Source organism: Thermobia domestica, chromosome 14, assembly GCF_964235325.1.
Source record: "Thermobia domestica chromosome 14, izTheDome1.hap1.1, whole genome shotgun sequence".
Taxonomy (NCBI): Eukaryota; Metazoa; Arthropoda; class Insecta; order Zygentoma; family Lepismatidae; genus Thermobia; species Thermobia domestica.
The window spans coordinates 95,576,592-95,591,747 of NC_137467.1; the positions used below are offsets into that span (position 1 = coordinate 95,576,592).

At 35.1% G+C, this 15,156-nt stretch overlaps 1 protein-coding gene across 3 annotated transcripts in view; it reads right to left on the bottom strand.

Moving 5' to 3' along the window:
• Nucleotides 1-15,156, bottom strand: part of LOC145670270 (fat-like cadherin-related tumor suppressor homolog) — a 113,466-nt gene that overhangs the window by 36,095 nt on the left and 62,215 nt on the right. For all 3 annotated transcript variants that reach the window (XR_014128249.1, XM_081738697.1, XM_081738696.1), the window contains 3 exons: nt 14,846-15,060; nt 10,373-10,510; nt 2,604-2,747 (listed from right to left, as the gene is read on the bottom strand). Coding sequence is in view for 2 of the 3 variants with exons in the window: in XM_081738697.1 (XP_081594823.1) it covers nt 2,604-2,747; nt 10,373-10,510; nt 14,846-15,060 (497 nt within the window). In the remaining variant the exon portion in view is untranslated. The remainder of the gene's footprint in view (nt 1-2,603; nt 2,748-10,372; nt 10,511-14,845; nt 15,061-15,156) is intronic.

The following is a 15,156-nucleotide window of genomic DNA, read 5'->3' on the forward strand; positions in this document are numbered from 1 at the left end:
AACAATATTCAATTTTAGGTGACACAAAATCTGGGAAGAAAATACTGAGAAATTTAACATTGCTAATTTCAGTAAACCTGCACAGAATACCAAGCATTCTCATAGTACTCTTCACAGCAGCGGAGATACGATAAGCGAAAGTAAGTTTCCCATTAATGTCACTTCGAGATCTTTATGCGTATCAAGTCTATCAATAGGACTGTTATTAATACAAGACAAGTAATGAATTTTATTTTTCTTGAAAGAAATACTCAGAGTGGAACATTTTTTAGGGTTTAATATTGAATTGCAGATCGCACACCAGTCAGTGAGTTCAGAAAGAGTTTGTTGAAGCCGTATAGCGTCATCTATGAAAGAAATTTCTTGATAAAGCTTAAAACTAACAGCAAAAAGCAGAAGGTTCCTAGATTATCAAGAAATGTAGAATGGGAGATAATCCATTTAAAGAAGAAGCAACAAGGTTCCTAGCTTATCTGTAGAACTATTGAACATCAAGATAATGTGGCTGCAATCTTATGCTGGTGTTTGATGTCCATACAGTTCAGTTCCTCAACTTCAGAGTATTTATATTTACAAGGAACATCTCTGTACACTACATGGATGAGTAATTCGTAAATCTGTAGATACGCTTGAGTTGAGGAGCTCAACTGTAGAGACAAAATATCAACAATTTAGCTCCTTAACTCTAGTGTACCTACAGGTTTACTAATTACTAACCCTTATTATCTAGAGAGAAATGTTTCTTTCTAGTATCCTATTAGAAATCGAAGGATGAAACAGTTAGCAGTTCAAATAATTAAACAGTTAACCAAATATTGTAATAATTTCCAGCTTCCGACACAAACACAAGTAATAATCGTTTGTTATGTATTATAAATTAATGCGTTAAAGTGCACACTAACATTTTGCGTAGATATAATTTAAAATCTTTTACTTACAGAGATAAAAGATATATTAAGAAACGAGATGTAGAAACTACATTCTTTCAGTTTTCGACCACTTTTGGCATCAATATATAAAGCTGGTTTGATATTTATTATGTTTCTATGCACTTATTTATCACAAAATAGAAATACACGTATGAGAAGTTTTATTTCCGACGCTGAGTTCTCCTGTGAATTGGCAAATAGTAGCACGCTTGCCGCGAGAGAAAACCGCTACTTGCTTGTTCAAGCCTATTGGGCAGATGTGTAGTATTAAAGAATCTAGTAATTATTCAGATACTCAAAATTCCCTATATGAGAAACAAGCAGAAGACACCATTCATGACGAAAAAATTAAATTCGTATTTACAATTTCGTAGAACGAAGAAACATTTTTCAGATTAATTCAATTGCTTACGCTGCAGATACCGTCAAATGTAAAAGGACATGAAAAAGGGTTAGAAAAGACAAGAGGTAAACATTAGATTTCATGAGAAGTGTAAGTAATTATTCTAATCTTTCCACCCTTATTAATGACTATAGTATGTGATGAAAATATGTTCGGTTTCTTCACTCCGTGGAATTTTAATTTATTTAATATTATTCAAAGTTCCATTATTGTAACATAAAATATAACTACTATTTTAAAAAAAAAAATAGTACCTTTTTTCAAATAAAAATATTTAATTATTTTCGATTAAGTGCTATTAGATTAGTAACAACCAAATGTTAATAAATAATTCTTACATTATGAAATTAAATGTACTGCGAGATACGATAGCTAACTACTGAGTTTTAAGGTTTGTTTTCTTGGACATACCGGTACTTGGAAAATACAAAATGAATAACGATTTCTTATCATTGATGCGTAGCCCCTCAATTACAAACTCCAAATCCATGTTAGAGAATATATCACAAATACACAGAACAAGAACAAATTACAAGAAAAATCTACACTAGTAGAACATATTATTTGACATAACTTACTTAATTACTTGAAATAATTATAAAGCATTAGTAATAATAAAGACATAATGCACATTTAAATCTGTACACAAAAAATAGCTCAGATTTTGATTTCTCTGATAGAAGATAAAAAGTTTCGTGCTGAAAAAACAATGTGCAATACGTGAAATTATACGTTGGTGGTAGCACAAAATAAAGAGGCTACGTACGTACAACATTAAATATATCTACTTACATTCAATTTATCCAGCTAAAACATCAAAAAAAGAATACAAGGTTATTTCCATTCGTATTCGATGTATGAACTTAAAAGAATTAAAGTTGTATGTTCCATCAATAAGTGCATTTCTACATTTTAATTTCACACATTATGCATAATAATGTAACGCCAAAATAAGGAATTGTTTCAATAATAAAAGTATTATATTCGTGTTTCTAAATAGATTCTCCTTCGATCTCTCTCTCTCTTGATTCTGAAAATGAATAAAGATCCTACTAAGCATAAAAACGCGACGAAAAAAAGAAAAAAATAGAAGCCTTCTTCAGATTTTAAGAAAAAAAGAACCGGTTCTAACGAATTTTCCATCGGCAGTATACTTAACTCACTTCGAAGTAATAATTAAAGATACTAAATAAATGTTAGTGCTACAGGATAAAATTGTGATAGTTTACTGCATTCTTATATACATATATTGTAAAAAATAAAATAACCACCTGAACAATTGCAGTATAGTTGGGCTGTGAAAACATGGGTGGATTATCATTCGCATCGGATATCTCAATGTTGACCAGTACAGTGCTACTCAAAGGTGGTGTTCCATGATCTTTAGCTTCGACTTCAAGAACATAACTGGAGATCTGTAAAGAAAACAGGATATTTTAATTTGCCCCATATTCACAGCTGCACAAATTATATATATTGTACATATAATTCTTGGGCTCAGCATTCCAATAAGTGTCCAATTTGACACTTTTCTCAGCTACTTGCCTGTCGCTAAGTTTTTGTCTTCCTCCGTCTTCCCCTCTCATCTGATGAAGTAATAGCGAAAGTACTTATAGTTTACATTCTTCTGTCTGAAATATATACAGTGTATATAAGTAAATACCAGAAAATAGTACAGTCGTAACAGAAAGAAGAATGTAAACTATAAGACTTTCGCTAAGTACTGTATATACTGTATATGCTTTATTTTTTTAAGCGAAACTTCACGTAACTGCTTTCACGCCTCTTTTATCTTCATCCCTAATGAGCAATATCAAGCGTAGTATGTGTAATCAAAGTAATACGAAACAGTCAACATTTTATTTTTAAACTTTCGCTTAAGTCATGGTGCGACTTTTCTGGTCACCATTAACAATTAAATGTATTTTGGTTATATAGCATGTGGCCTTGACTTTGCTTGCTAAATGTCAAATGGCGACTAAAATCTTTAATCTAGCAACTAGATTCAGAACTCAAATTTCGTGCCCTAGCATAAGAGAACTTGATTCGAACTGCAGATTTAAGCCTCACCTCGTTACACTACCATTTTATAACTATTTTCACGTAGCTAGTTTATCTATTGTCTACTAGAAGTGACACTCATACAATCTGATTTACACTAGACCGATAATAAGCAACGTAAAAATGTATATGATCCATGTTTTACCCCTTTTGCGGAAATCATATTATCGATCCAAAATTAACGTATTATAACAAGACAAGAAAAAGAAAAGAAGCATGAGAAGTCTAACGATCAAGACGTTCTATGAAAATAAACCTGAAAGCAAATGAATGCTAAGTATAAGAAAAGAATGCACGTGGTTTATGCGTTGCTTACTACTTATGTAACTCTTTTGGACACGAACTGAAGTCTAAAATTGTAATGTTGAGAGTATTTTAGGATACAAAGCAATTACTTCAAATTTTGACCATGTAGTTCAGAACTCTTTTCTATCATTTATTATCGTACTGGAGATAACCACTTCAGCCTAAATTAAATATTCGAAACAAATCAGACAACTATTGAACCTGTAACTGCAACCCACAATAACCAGGTAATTTAGATATACATGAAAACTGAAGCTAAAATGTCTTAAGAGTCAATTATGTTACATTCAAGTATTGCATATTTTATATTCATGGTAATACTTTCACAGTTAATACATTAAGAACTGAACTGAAAATATGTGATATTATTATTAAAATTTAGCTATGAACTTGTGACACAAAGAAGAACTTCGTTATTTCATCTATAATTGCTATGAAAAACCCTACTATTGGTAAAAAGGAATTTACGAATGGCGAAGTGGAGTAAGAAAATTACTTGCTAACTGTAATTCGACTTCAGTTGAGAAACTGCATAAATACAAGTAAAGAAAGAATTGTAATACAGAACACACGAACAGGAAACTAGGACACTTATATTACGATTATTATAACACACGCCCGTATATTTGCATTTTACAATGGTTATTATTTATCCTTCTTGGAATAAATTTAAGTTTCAAAGTCCAGAAAACTTAGAAACGATTATAATATTTTAATAAGCCCATAACGCTTGTTATAATATTTTTGTGTGTTTATACCAGTGTTGGGCAAAATCAATTGAAATCAATTGCAATTGATCAATCAATTGAAAGTAATTGCTCTGAAAATCAATTGCAATTGATTTCAATTTGTAATTGACAATTAATTTCAATTGCAATTGAATTCAATCATAAAATTTGCAATTAAATTTCCGTCAATTGTTAATTGTTAATTGGTCACCAGGCAATTGAAACTTTTAATTGTTAATTGTCAATTGCAAAGGGTGCAATCGAAACATTCAATTGTTAATTGCAATTGACAATTGAAACTTGTAATTGTTAATTGTAATTGTTAATTGCAATTGAAATCAGCAATTAAAACGAAGATAAGAAGATGTGTGTATATTGTATTGTCCACTTGTTACTGTTTTACATATTTCAAATAAGGTACTTATAAGAAATGCTGGATACCTACCATCCCTCCCCCCCTGGGAAGAAAGCCGTGAAACTAAGTATTTTTTAAATATGTTATGTTTATGGTTCTACCCCCTCGAAAGAACTCTATATGCCCTCATGCATACAATAGAAATGAGCACGAACGGGTACGAGCGAGTTTTCTTTAAAACTCGACTCGACTCGAAGCAGACATCTTTGAGTTCGATTCGAGATCTCGGCTCGAAAAATTTCCCCCAACTCGATTCGAATTCGGATCGAGTTTCCAGTCGAGTCGAGCCAATTCGAGCTAAATCTTTTGTGCAGTTCCAAGTACTACTATCTTCAAGTATCCTACATAGACAATATAATTATCAATGATACTACTACTATAACTAATTAATATTATAACACCGTGTCCCTGTATAAACATGGAATACAGGCGGTTTGTATCGGAATACTAAAAATTAGTTGACTGTCGTCCTCGGTAGTCAAGAAATCTTCAGGAGGCAAGGACATCGTTAACGAGGTTCTTGGTTTGAGTTCAGGAGGAGCAAGTATTCGGGCTCGAGCCAAAAATTGTCAGAAGTTATGGGACTCCAGCCAAACATGTTTAAAACTGCTCGACCCGGGTTTAGGGTTGTCAACGACTCAAGCGGCTCGCTCACAGCTCATTCACTTATCGAGCTGAACCGAGAAGTGAGCCGAGCCAACAGCTCATACAACCGAGCCAGCTCGAGCTGATGGCTCACACGAGCCGAACCGAACCGAGCTGATTGCTTACCCCAACCGAGCCGGTTCGAGCCATTGCCTCAGTTAAGCTGACTCGAACTCAGCCTATGAACTCGTTTCAACGGAGCTGGTTCGAGCCATTGGCTCCAATCGAGCCGAGTCGATAACTCGTCTTTACCGAGCCGGTTCAAGCCATTGGCTCAATTGAGCCTAGTCGATGGGTAATCCCAACCAAGCTAGCTCAAGCTGTACGCTCAGTTAAACCGAGCCGGGCCGGTTGACATCACTATTCTACTTTGGCTAAAAAAAAATGGACCGTGCAGTTCTCAGTCTTGATGGTAAGAACTACAAAAAATGATATGAAATCTTTAGTTTTACGTCCCACGATTATGCCGGTTGGGCTAAAGGAGACGGTGATGATGGGAAATGAATGAAATGAAGAAAGTGGGAGGAAACGGGAGAACCCCGAGAAAATACACGAGCATGGTGTTTGTCCACCAGAAAGTCCAAACTGCGCGAGCCGGGATCGAACCAGGGACCTCAAGCACCGGAGGTGAACGCTCTACCACTGACCCACCGCGCCCCCTGGTAAGAACTACAGTATATACTTATATTGGTGCTCACGGCGTCATTAACTTGTTCCACCACCAACGAATTTCGAGGTACTTTGTTTTGCATCTTTTGTGCGTGTTTTGTGTCGCTTTGTGCGCCTATTCCCACATTTTGTGCATCACCGGAAGTGGGTCAAAATGGGCCTACAAATATTGCGGAACAAATTATTGCTCTTCCGCCACCAATGAATTTCGAGGTCGTTTCCTTCACATCGTTTTGTGCCGTTTTGTGCGTCTACTTCCGTTTGGTGCGTCATGGGAAGTGGGTTAAAATGAGCTCCCAAGGTGGGACGAAAATGACCATGAGTTCCGCCACTATTGAATCTCGAGGTCGTTAATTTCACATCGCGAACACTTGTGCGCCTATTTCGACGTTTTGTGCGTCACTGGAAGACGGTCAAAATGGGCCTCGAAGGTGGGACGAAAATGACCCACTGCTCTGCCACTACCGAATTTCGAGGTCCTTCCTTTTGCATCTACTACTGAATTTTCGTGCTGTTTCGTGCCCTTATTTCCACGTTTTGCGCGTCACCAGAAGTGTGTCAAAATGGGCCTCCAAAGTGTGACCAAAATGACCCATTGTTCCGACACTATCGAATTTCTAGGTCGTTTCTTTCGCATCGTTTAGTGCCTATTTTTTAAAAATGTTTTCTGTACCTACTTCCTCGTCTTGTGCGTCACCGGAAGTGAGTTAAACAGGCCTTTAAAGTGGGAGTTAAATGGCTCACTGTTCCGCCACTATCGAATTTCGGGGTCGTTTCTTTCGCATCGTTTAGTGCCTGTTTTGTACGTTTTGTGCGTCACCAGAAGTGTGTCAAAATGGGCTTCCAAAGTGTGACGAAAATGACCCACTTCTCCGTCACTACCGAATTTCGTGGTCCTTCCTTTCGCATCGACTAGTGAATGTTTCGTGCCGTTTCGTGCCCTTATTTCCACGTTTTGCGCGTCACCAGAAGGTTGTCAAAATGGGCCTCCAAAGTGTGACGAAAATGACCCACTGTTCAGACACTATCGAATTTCTAGATCGTTACTTTCGCATCGTTTACTGACTTTTTTAAAAAGTTTTCTGCACATATTTCTCGTCTTGTGCATCACCCGAGGTGAGTTAAACGGGGCTTTAAAGTGGGAGTTAAATGGCTCACTGTTCCGCCACTATCGAATTTCGGGGTTGGTTCTTTCGCATCGTTTAGTGTGTATTTTGTACCGTTCTGTTCGCCTACTTCTACGTTTTGAGCATCACCAGAAATGCGTCAAATGGTCCATCAAATGTGTGAGGAAACAGAGCCATTGTTCCGCCACTATCGAATTTGGATGTCGTTTCTTTCGCATCGTATAGTGCCTGCTTTGTACTGTTTTGTGCTCCTATTTTCACTTTAGTGCGACAACGAAAATGGGTCAAAATGGCCTACAAGTATAGCGGGATAACTTAATGCTGTTCCGTCACCATCGATGTCGAGGTCGTTTCCTTCACAATTTTTATGCATGATTTGTGTCGCTTTGTGCATCAGTGGGAGAGGGTCAAAATGGACCTTGAAAGTGGAATGAATATGTCTTTTTCTGCCATATTTGTAGGTCGTCTTTGACCCACTTTCGTTGGCGCAGAAACGGTAAAAACATGCACCAAACAATACGATTCGATACTGGTGGGAGAGTGGATCATTTTTCTTCCCACATTGAATGCCCATTTTGACCCACTACCATTGATTCACAAAACGTGGAAATAGGCTTACAAAACGGTAGAAAACACGCACATGATGATGTGAAGGAAACGACCTCGAAATCGTTCCTGACAGAACAGCATTAACTTGTTCCGCCATATTTGTAGGATAATATTGGCCCATTTCCGGTGACGCAGAAAACGAGGAAATAGGCGCACAAAACGACACAAAAAATTTCCTGTAATTAAACTAAATTTCCATTTAAGTTTGTAAGCTTAATTATATGGAAAATTTTATACATTTTATTCAGTTTTCCACTGAAAAGTATCTATAATTCAACAAGGAAATAATTATTAATTATAATTATTATCTATATAATTGAATTCATTGTAATTTGTTCCATAACAAACACTTTACCATTTCGTACTAGCTGTTATGCCCGTTCTTCGCACGGATCAGATAAAATATCAATGTAAACAAGCTGAACAACTGGAGAACAATTAAGAAACATTTCTAAAATTGGATATATTTTGTGTGAATATATATCCAACAACGTACATGTGTTTTCATTGGGAAGGGCGATGGGGGCTGAATTTGAACGTAAACACTATCGGGGGTGTCACTATACGTCTGAGCAACCCCAATAAATATGGATTCGACACAAATTCTACTACTTTTACATGTCCCGGTGAACCCCCCCTCGAACCCCCTTGGTTCGTATTGTGAAAAAATGTCCTCTGGCCCCCACCAACCCGCAATCAATACCGCGAAAACTATGAATGTGACACTAACATCTGCCATTTTCTACTACTTTTTACATATGCCGGTAAAAGTCCCTATAATCCTCTGGTTCCAATTTTGAAAAAACAATGCCTCTGGCCCACAGCCGATGGGGGCTGTATTTGGAAGTCAACGCCTGTGGAAATATCACCATTCATCTCAGCGACAGCGAAAACTATGGATTTGACACTAATATCGGTCACTTTCCATTATTTTTACATGTCTCGCAATTCCCCACCCCCGGTGACTCCCGGCCCGCATACAATGATGGCTAAATTTGAAAATAATCGCTAATGAAAGTATCACCATTGATCTCAGCCACCGCGAAAACTACGGATTTGACATCGGTCATTGTGGATTATTTTTACATGTCTCGTGATCCCCTTTATAATGCCCCCCTTTCTTAGCTGATGGGGGCTAAATATGAAAGTAAACGCGGTCTTGAGTTTCACCATTGAGCTCAGCTATCCCGGAAACTATGGATTTGACATTAATATCGGTCATTTTCGATTATTTTTACATGTCTCCGAATTCCCCCCTCTGGTGACCCGAGGCCCGCATACAACGGTGGATGAATTTGAAAGTTATCGTTAATGGTAGTGTCGCCATTGATATCAGCAACCGCGAAAACTATGGATTTGACACTAATATCGGTCATTTTGGATTACTTTTACGTTTCGGTATCCCCCTTCCCCGTTGACCCACGGCCCGCAGCCGAATGCGGTGAATTTGGAAATTAATGCGATCGGAGTTTCACCATTGATCTCAGCGACTGTGAAAACTATGAAATCGACACTGATATCGTTCAACTTTTACATGTCCCGGTAAACGCCCCCCTGAGACCCCCTGGTTCGAATTTTGCTGAAAACGCTTTGCCTTGGTGTGGGATCTGGACCAAGGTATCTTTAACCAAAATTTGGTAACTCTCGGTCGACTTTTCTGGCCGGTCCCGGTAAATGTCCCCTGGAGACCCCCTAGTAAGAAATTAAAAAAAAACTCTTTGTCTTGGTCTGGGGTCCATTGACCAAGCTACCCATGACCAAATTTTGAAAAGTTTCGTTCCACTAGTCTCGTCCACAGGCCGCACAAAGATAGACAGACAGACACACGAATAAACTCTATTTTATTTATATTAGAAAGGTCAGATCCACCGTTATTGTATTAGTGCGGTGCTTGAGCGATTGATCGTAGAAATTCAAACTCCGATGAGTGATAATTTTATACGCTTGTTTTATTACAAGTTTAAACTCTTTAGTTAGTAGAGAAGAGGGCGTGAATCATGGGTCAGAGTTGATGACAATGGGTTTTGGTGGGTCTGTGGGTCACAGTGGGTAAGAGTGGTTTATGGTGGGTGGTGAATCACAGTGGGTCACGACGGGTGGTGAGTCAATTGCTCGTGGCTAAAGTTTTCATTGCCCCACGTCCTCTCTGAACTACAGTGTTGAAAATTAATCAGTGAAAATCAATTGCAATTGATCAATCAATTGAAAGTAATTGCTGTGGAAATCAATTGCAATTGAATCAATTGCCAATTAATTTCAATTGCAATTGAATTACAGAATTCAATTGCAATTACTTTCCACTACAATTACTTTCAGTCGATTGATCAATTGCAATTGATTCTCCTCTATTAATGGCCAACTGCAATTAACAATTAACCATTACTTATTTCAATTGTTAATTGCAATTAACAATTAAATTTACAGATTAATTGTTAATTGTTAATTCAATTGAAATTTGCCCAACACTGGTTTATACTTACCATTTCTCTATCAAGTTGACCAGCGACTGATATGTACCCTGACTTCTCATCAATTGTGAACTGATTGTGTCTGTCGCCTCCAACGATAGAATAAGATATATTTCCATTTTGTCCACTGTCAAGATCATTTGCTAACAACTAAAACAGAAACCAAGAATAAATATTCGTACACTACAGAAAATCTACAAAAATTAACCTACAAAATACATAATTTTGAAGAAATGATTACATATTTAAGGTTCTAGAAGGAAAGCAACACAATTAATTTATTTAGAACACGAAAATCTCCCGAATCTTACCTGAAAACAAAAGAAATTACATAAAAAACAAATAAAAATAGTTCTTGTTTTAAACATAAAATTTCTATTTTCATGGAAGTTTAACGACACTTAATACAAAAAATTGATTGCATATCTTGCGCATTTTTTTTCTTGCTATTCATAACTAACCCTTCGGAGATTCGATCCTGTAAACTATGTATGTATACAAACTCGTTTGCTTCTTTACATAACATACGCAAAATGTACACCACATATTTCTTATTCGATCAGTTGCCTATTAGGAAACTTTACTGGTGTTTTATAAGCTATTGAAAATAGAATTCGTTTTAACTTATAAAAGATCAAAGAAGTAAACACAGATCACGGTAAAAGTAAAATAAAAATTCTACATTGTTTCCTTATATTAGTAACTACATTACAGGTGCAGAAGATACAAATGTTTAGCGCCTACAGAGTAAAAGAACTATATACCATGCGAAGAAAGAATTTATATATTCATACAGATGGGGAACATACACCAAGAACAAGCTTAGGAAAACTACACGAAAAGTTATGATTCGAAATAGGTAATTGTGTAGTAATAACTGCGATATACACAAACATACAAGGAATTATTGAAAATGATAAAAATACAGAAACAGCTCAAAGAAAGAATAGTACGAAGATTACACTCAAATAATATACAGTGTACACAGCATACGCAAATAATACTTACTTACAACTTTACAGATACAATTACGTTAGAGTACCGTTAACAAATCATGAACAAAAAGTAGAAAATTCTCACGCTCCATTAAACTCCAGTAACAGAAATGAAATTATTCTCTGGAATTTTTACAGACATTCCAAAACTATTCATTATTTAATTCAAAGTAATCCAACAAAGAAATGATACAGCCTTAAAGTAATGCAACAGAAAGAAAAGCGAAAAATATCTTCAATATTTAGCAAATCGATTACACTTATTGCTAAACGAGTATTTTGAATAAAATACATTTGTTTACTAGTATGAGTACTAATTTATATGAAAAAGTATATTATATTCCAGAGGAACCCTATTTTCTTTTGTATTGTTACATAATTTTCATAAAGAAAGCACACTTGGAATAAGGAGATAGAGAGCTCACTTTTTGTCTCCAAATATTTGTGGCAAATAGCAAAAATTACCTGCACGCGTATTATTTTATTCCGAAGAATATGACAAGTAATTTAAAAGTTATTTTCTTCCCCTACATCTATTACGAAAATATTCAAATAATAGAATGCATATTCTCTGCAAATTAATGCTAAATAAAACTACATATTACAATACATCAATGTGCATTATATCTGCAATTTCGTCAATCACATAATTCGTAAGTGGAACAAAGAAACAGTAAGTGACAGGGAATTGGAACATTATCTTTTAAAGCTCTACTAACCTGCACATAATTCTGGTAGAAAGCAGCGAAAAAAAGAGAAAACAAATGAAAAAGAAAGGACTTAGTTATATTTTATTGCTTAGAACATCATCTCTACTAACCTATTATAAATAAAAAGCAAAAACTTTATCAAGATAAAGTTCTACAAGATGAGGATTAATACTAGTGATAAGAATAATTATATAGTTTCTCTTACAATATAGCTCTTTACCTAAGTGCATTTAGATACAGTAGTAAAAACTGCAATTTCAAACAAATCACTTTCTCAAACTTCTAGTAACAGAATTACATGGAGAGTAAGGGAGAATGACAAGATATCTGTAAGATTTAATACTTCCTCAGATGAAGTTAAAAATATGTCACAGAACATTGAATTTATTTCGCTCGGAAGACACTATCATCAGGAATTTATTATTAACATGGTTCGAGATGTAACTGCATGAGAATATTTCCGGTGAAACGCTGACAGAGAGAGAAAAAAAATCTTCAGAGGTTTATTATTTAAGAACCATACTGGCTAGCATTCGATAGGCGGGCACGCAGAGAGGATTTAATAAGTCTGTTAATATTAGATCGCTATACTTCTGTATTGAATTTCATACCGTATAGGATTATTATTATTATTATTATTATTATTATTATTATTATTATTATTATTATTATTATTATTATTATTATTATTGCTACATGTCGGTTTAAATTGGTTTTAGCTTAATAATCTGACGGGCGTCTACGGGCAAGTGCAAATTATTATTTGAAGAGTTCTCCAAAGAACTTCCTGACTATATGACAAGTGTATAGTATTATTGATTTTTGTATGTTTGTCAGGAGCTCTTTTACGTTTTTCTGTTCCAGTTGCGTCACATACTTTTAGGAACAACTGCTGTAGTTGAGATAATAATTAGTCTTACTGTAACTGTTACCTATAGTAATTGGTATTATTATTATTATTCAAAATGGGTGAGGGTTAAGCTCCAAGATATTTAAGATATTTACATTGTGTACGACTATGAACTGAAGAAAGAACAACTTAAAAAGATTACGGTAAACATATGCTAACAGTTCACACTTTCGGTGAAATCGGGGAAGGATTTTGAGACAAAATACTGCGAACACTACTGCATAGAAGCTAGCTAGATCAACATGATACAACAAAAAGAATGCTTATCTATTTGATCTATGGCTAATACGAGTGGATAAAATAAAAACTGAAACACCACGATTCTTAGAGAACTTGTGAAAAGGATTATCAAAATAAAGTAGATGACCATTTTCAATATTACACATACATAAATTACAAAAAATCCGAACTACAGTTCTCTTAAGCACTAAAAGACAAATTCAAAGGTAGTTTATAGTGATCGCAAGGAGTAATGATGCTTCACAAAGATTTACCGATTTCACCATCTATATAATGTAAAATCTGGTTGTTAACCCTCCATTCGTGAAATTTTGCCACTCCTATCTCTCATGCTTTACGAATAACATCTGAGGGTACAGTACTGTCAGACTGCCCGTAAGATTCATTTTGTTTATTTTTGTTGTTATTGTTGCAGTCGTTTTTTATTTGCACTGTTATTGTCATTAGCGCTTTAATTCGAATAATTGTTACCGTTCGTGTTATAATTATTTAAATGTGTTTCTTGTTGTTCGTTCACCATGTCTTCAAAGTTTGGTGCAGTTCTGATCTTTGAAATTTTATCCCATGTGCGTTCGGAAAGCAGTTCTACGAATCGTACTGAAATCTTCTAATATATCACACATGACGCAAAACAATTCTATGATTGGTACAGAGCTTAGACTTCACGAGTCATTGTAACCATTGTAGGCAACATTTAAAAAGAGAGCTTTTAAAATGCATTTTACAAGTATTACCGCATTTTATTGATTATATTCATCTTAGTAATAGTGTATCAAAAATAATGAAAATTCTGCATATTTAAAAATTACCCTGGGAAATGAAAAATGAACTATAAAGGGCGGAAAAGAAATTTAAAAAACAATAGAGAGGAACGTCCTAATATGTGAAAAATATTTAATAGATGAAATATTCTCGAAAGTGTTATTATACAATATCCTCATTTGTCGTCTTCCAAACTTCAGAGATTTCAGGTAAGGATTGACATGAGGGATTATTATTATTATTATTATTATTATTATTATTATTATTATTATTATTATTATTATTATTATTATTATTATTATTATTATTATTATTATTATTGATATCGCTATAACAATAGATTCCGGAGAAGGAGAAAACTCGTATACAAGTTATATCAAATTGCAACTTCCACTTTAATTACAATAACAAGATTCTATCATTTCTTCTTTTAAGAATGTAAGTTCAGAAAATGTGTTAGCAATGTAAACTGAAAGGACAATGAAGAAAAAGTATTGGTAACAGTCTTTTAAAAGAAGTATCTGTAAAATAAGAGGCAAGTGAGATTGAAGTATTCTAAAATCTAGAAAGTTCTATGAACTTGTTACAGCTGTGAAAATATTACCATTACATTTCATTAATGTGGGCAAATTGCTATGCAAATGAATAAAGCTTATCGTCTATTTTCACCACTGAGATATGGGACGCAGGCCTGCAATTTAAAGTGGATCCAAACCACGTATAGAAACATCGAGAAATGAGGCCGAGTATTCGGTCTAAAAGTCAATAAGGTACTAGTAAGGTCTGAAAAGCTTTTAAATTTACATATATCACTGTAATTCTAAGATCTTTTCAGCAACATAACAATAAAGCTATTGTTTAAGTTTACCTGTAGTATTCGGTCTCCGATTTGTGCGTCTTCCCTAATACGAGCACCATACGAAACTTGATTAAAGATTGGAGCATTATCGTTGCTGTCAGTTACGGAAATGTTTACCGTTGCATGATTGCTCAGAGGTGGAGTGCCTCCATCGATTGCCTGGATTGTCAGAAAGTAATCTTTAGCTCTTTCGTAGTCCAGCTGCTCGGAAATGCTTACGACACCTATTTATTATAAAAGAGAAGGGAATATAATTATTATACACTAATAACAATAGTACTTAATTTAACAAAAGAAACCAACCAGAATGGATTACAAAA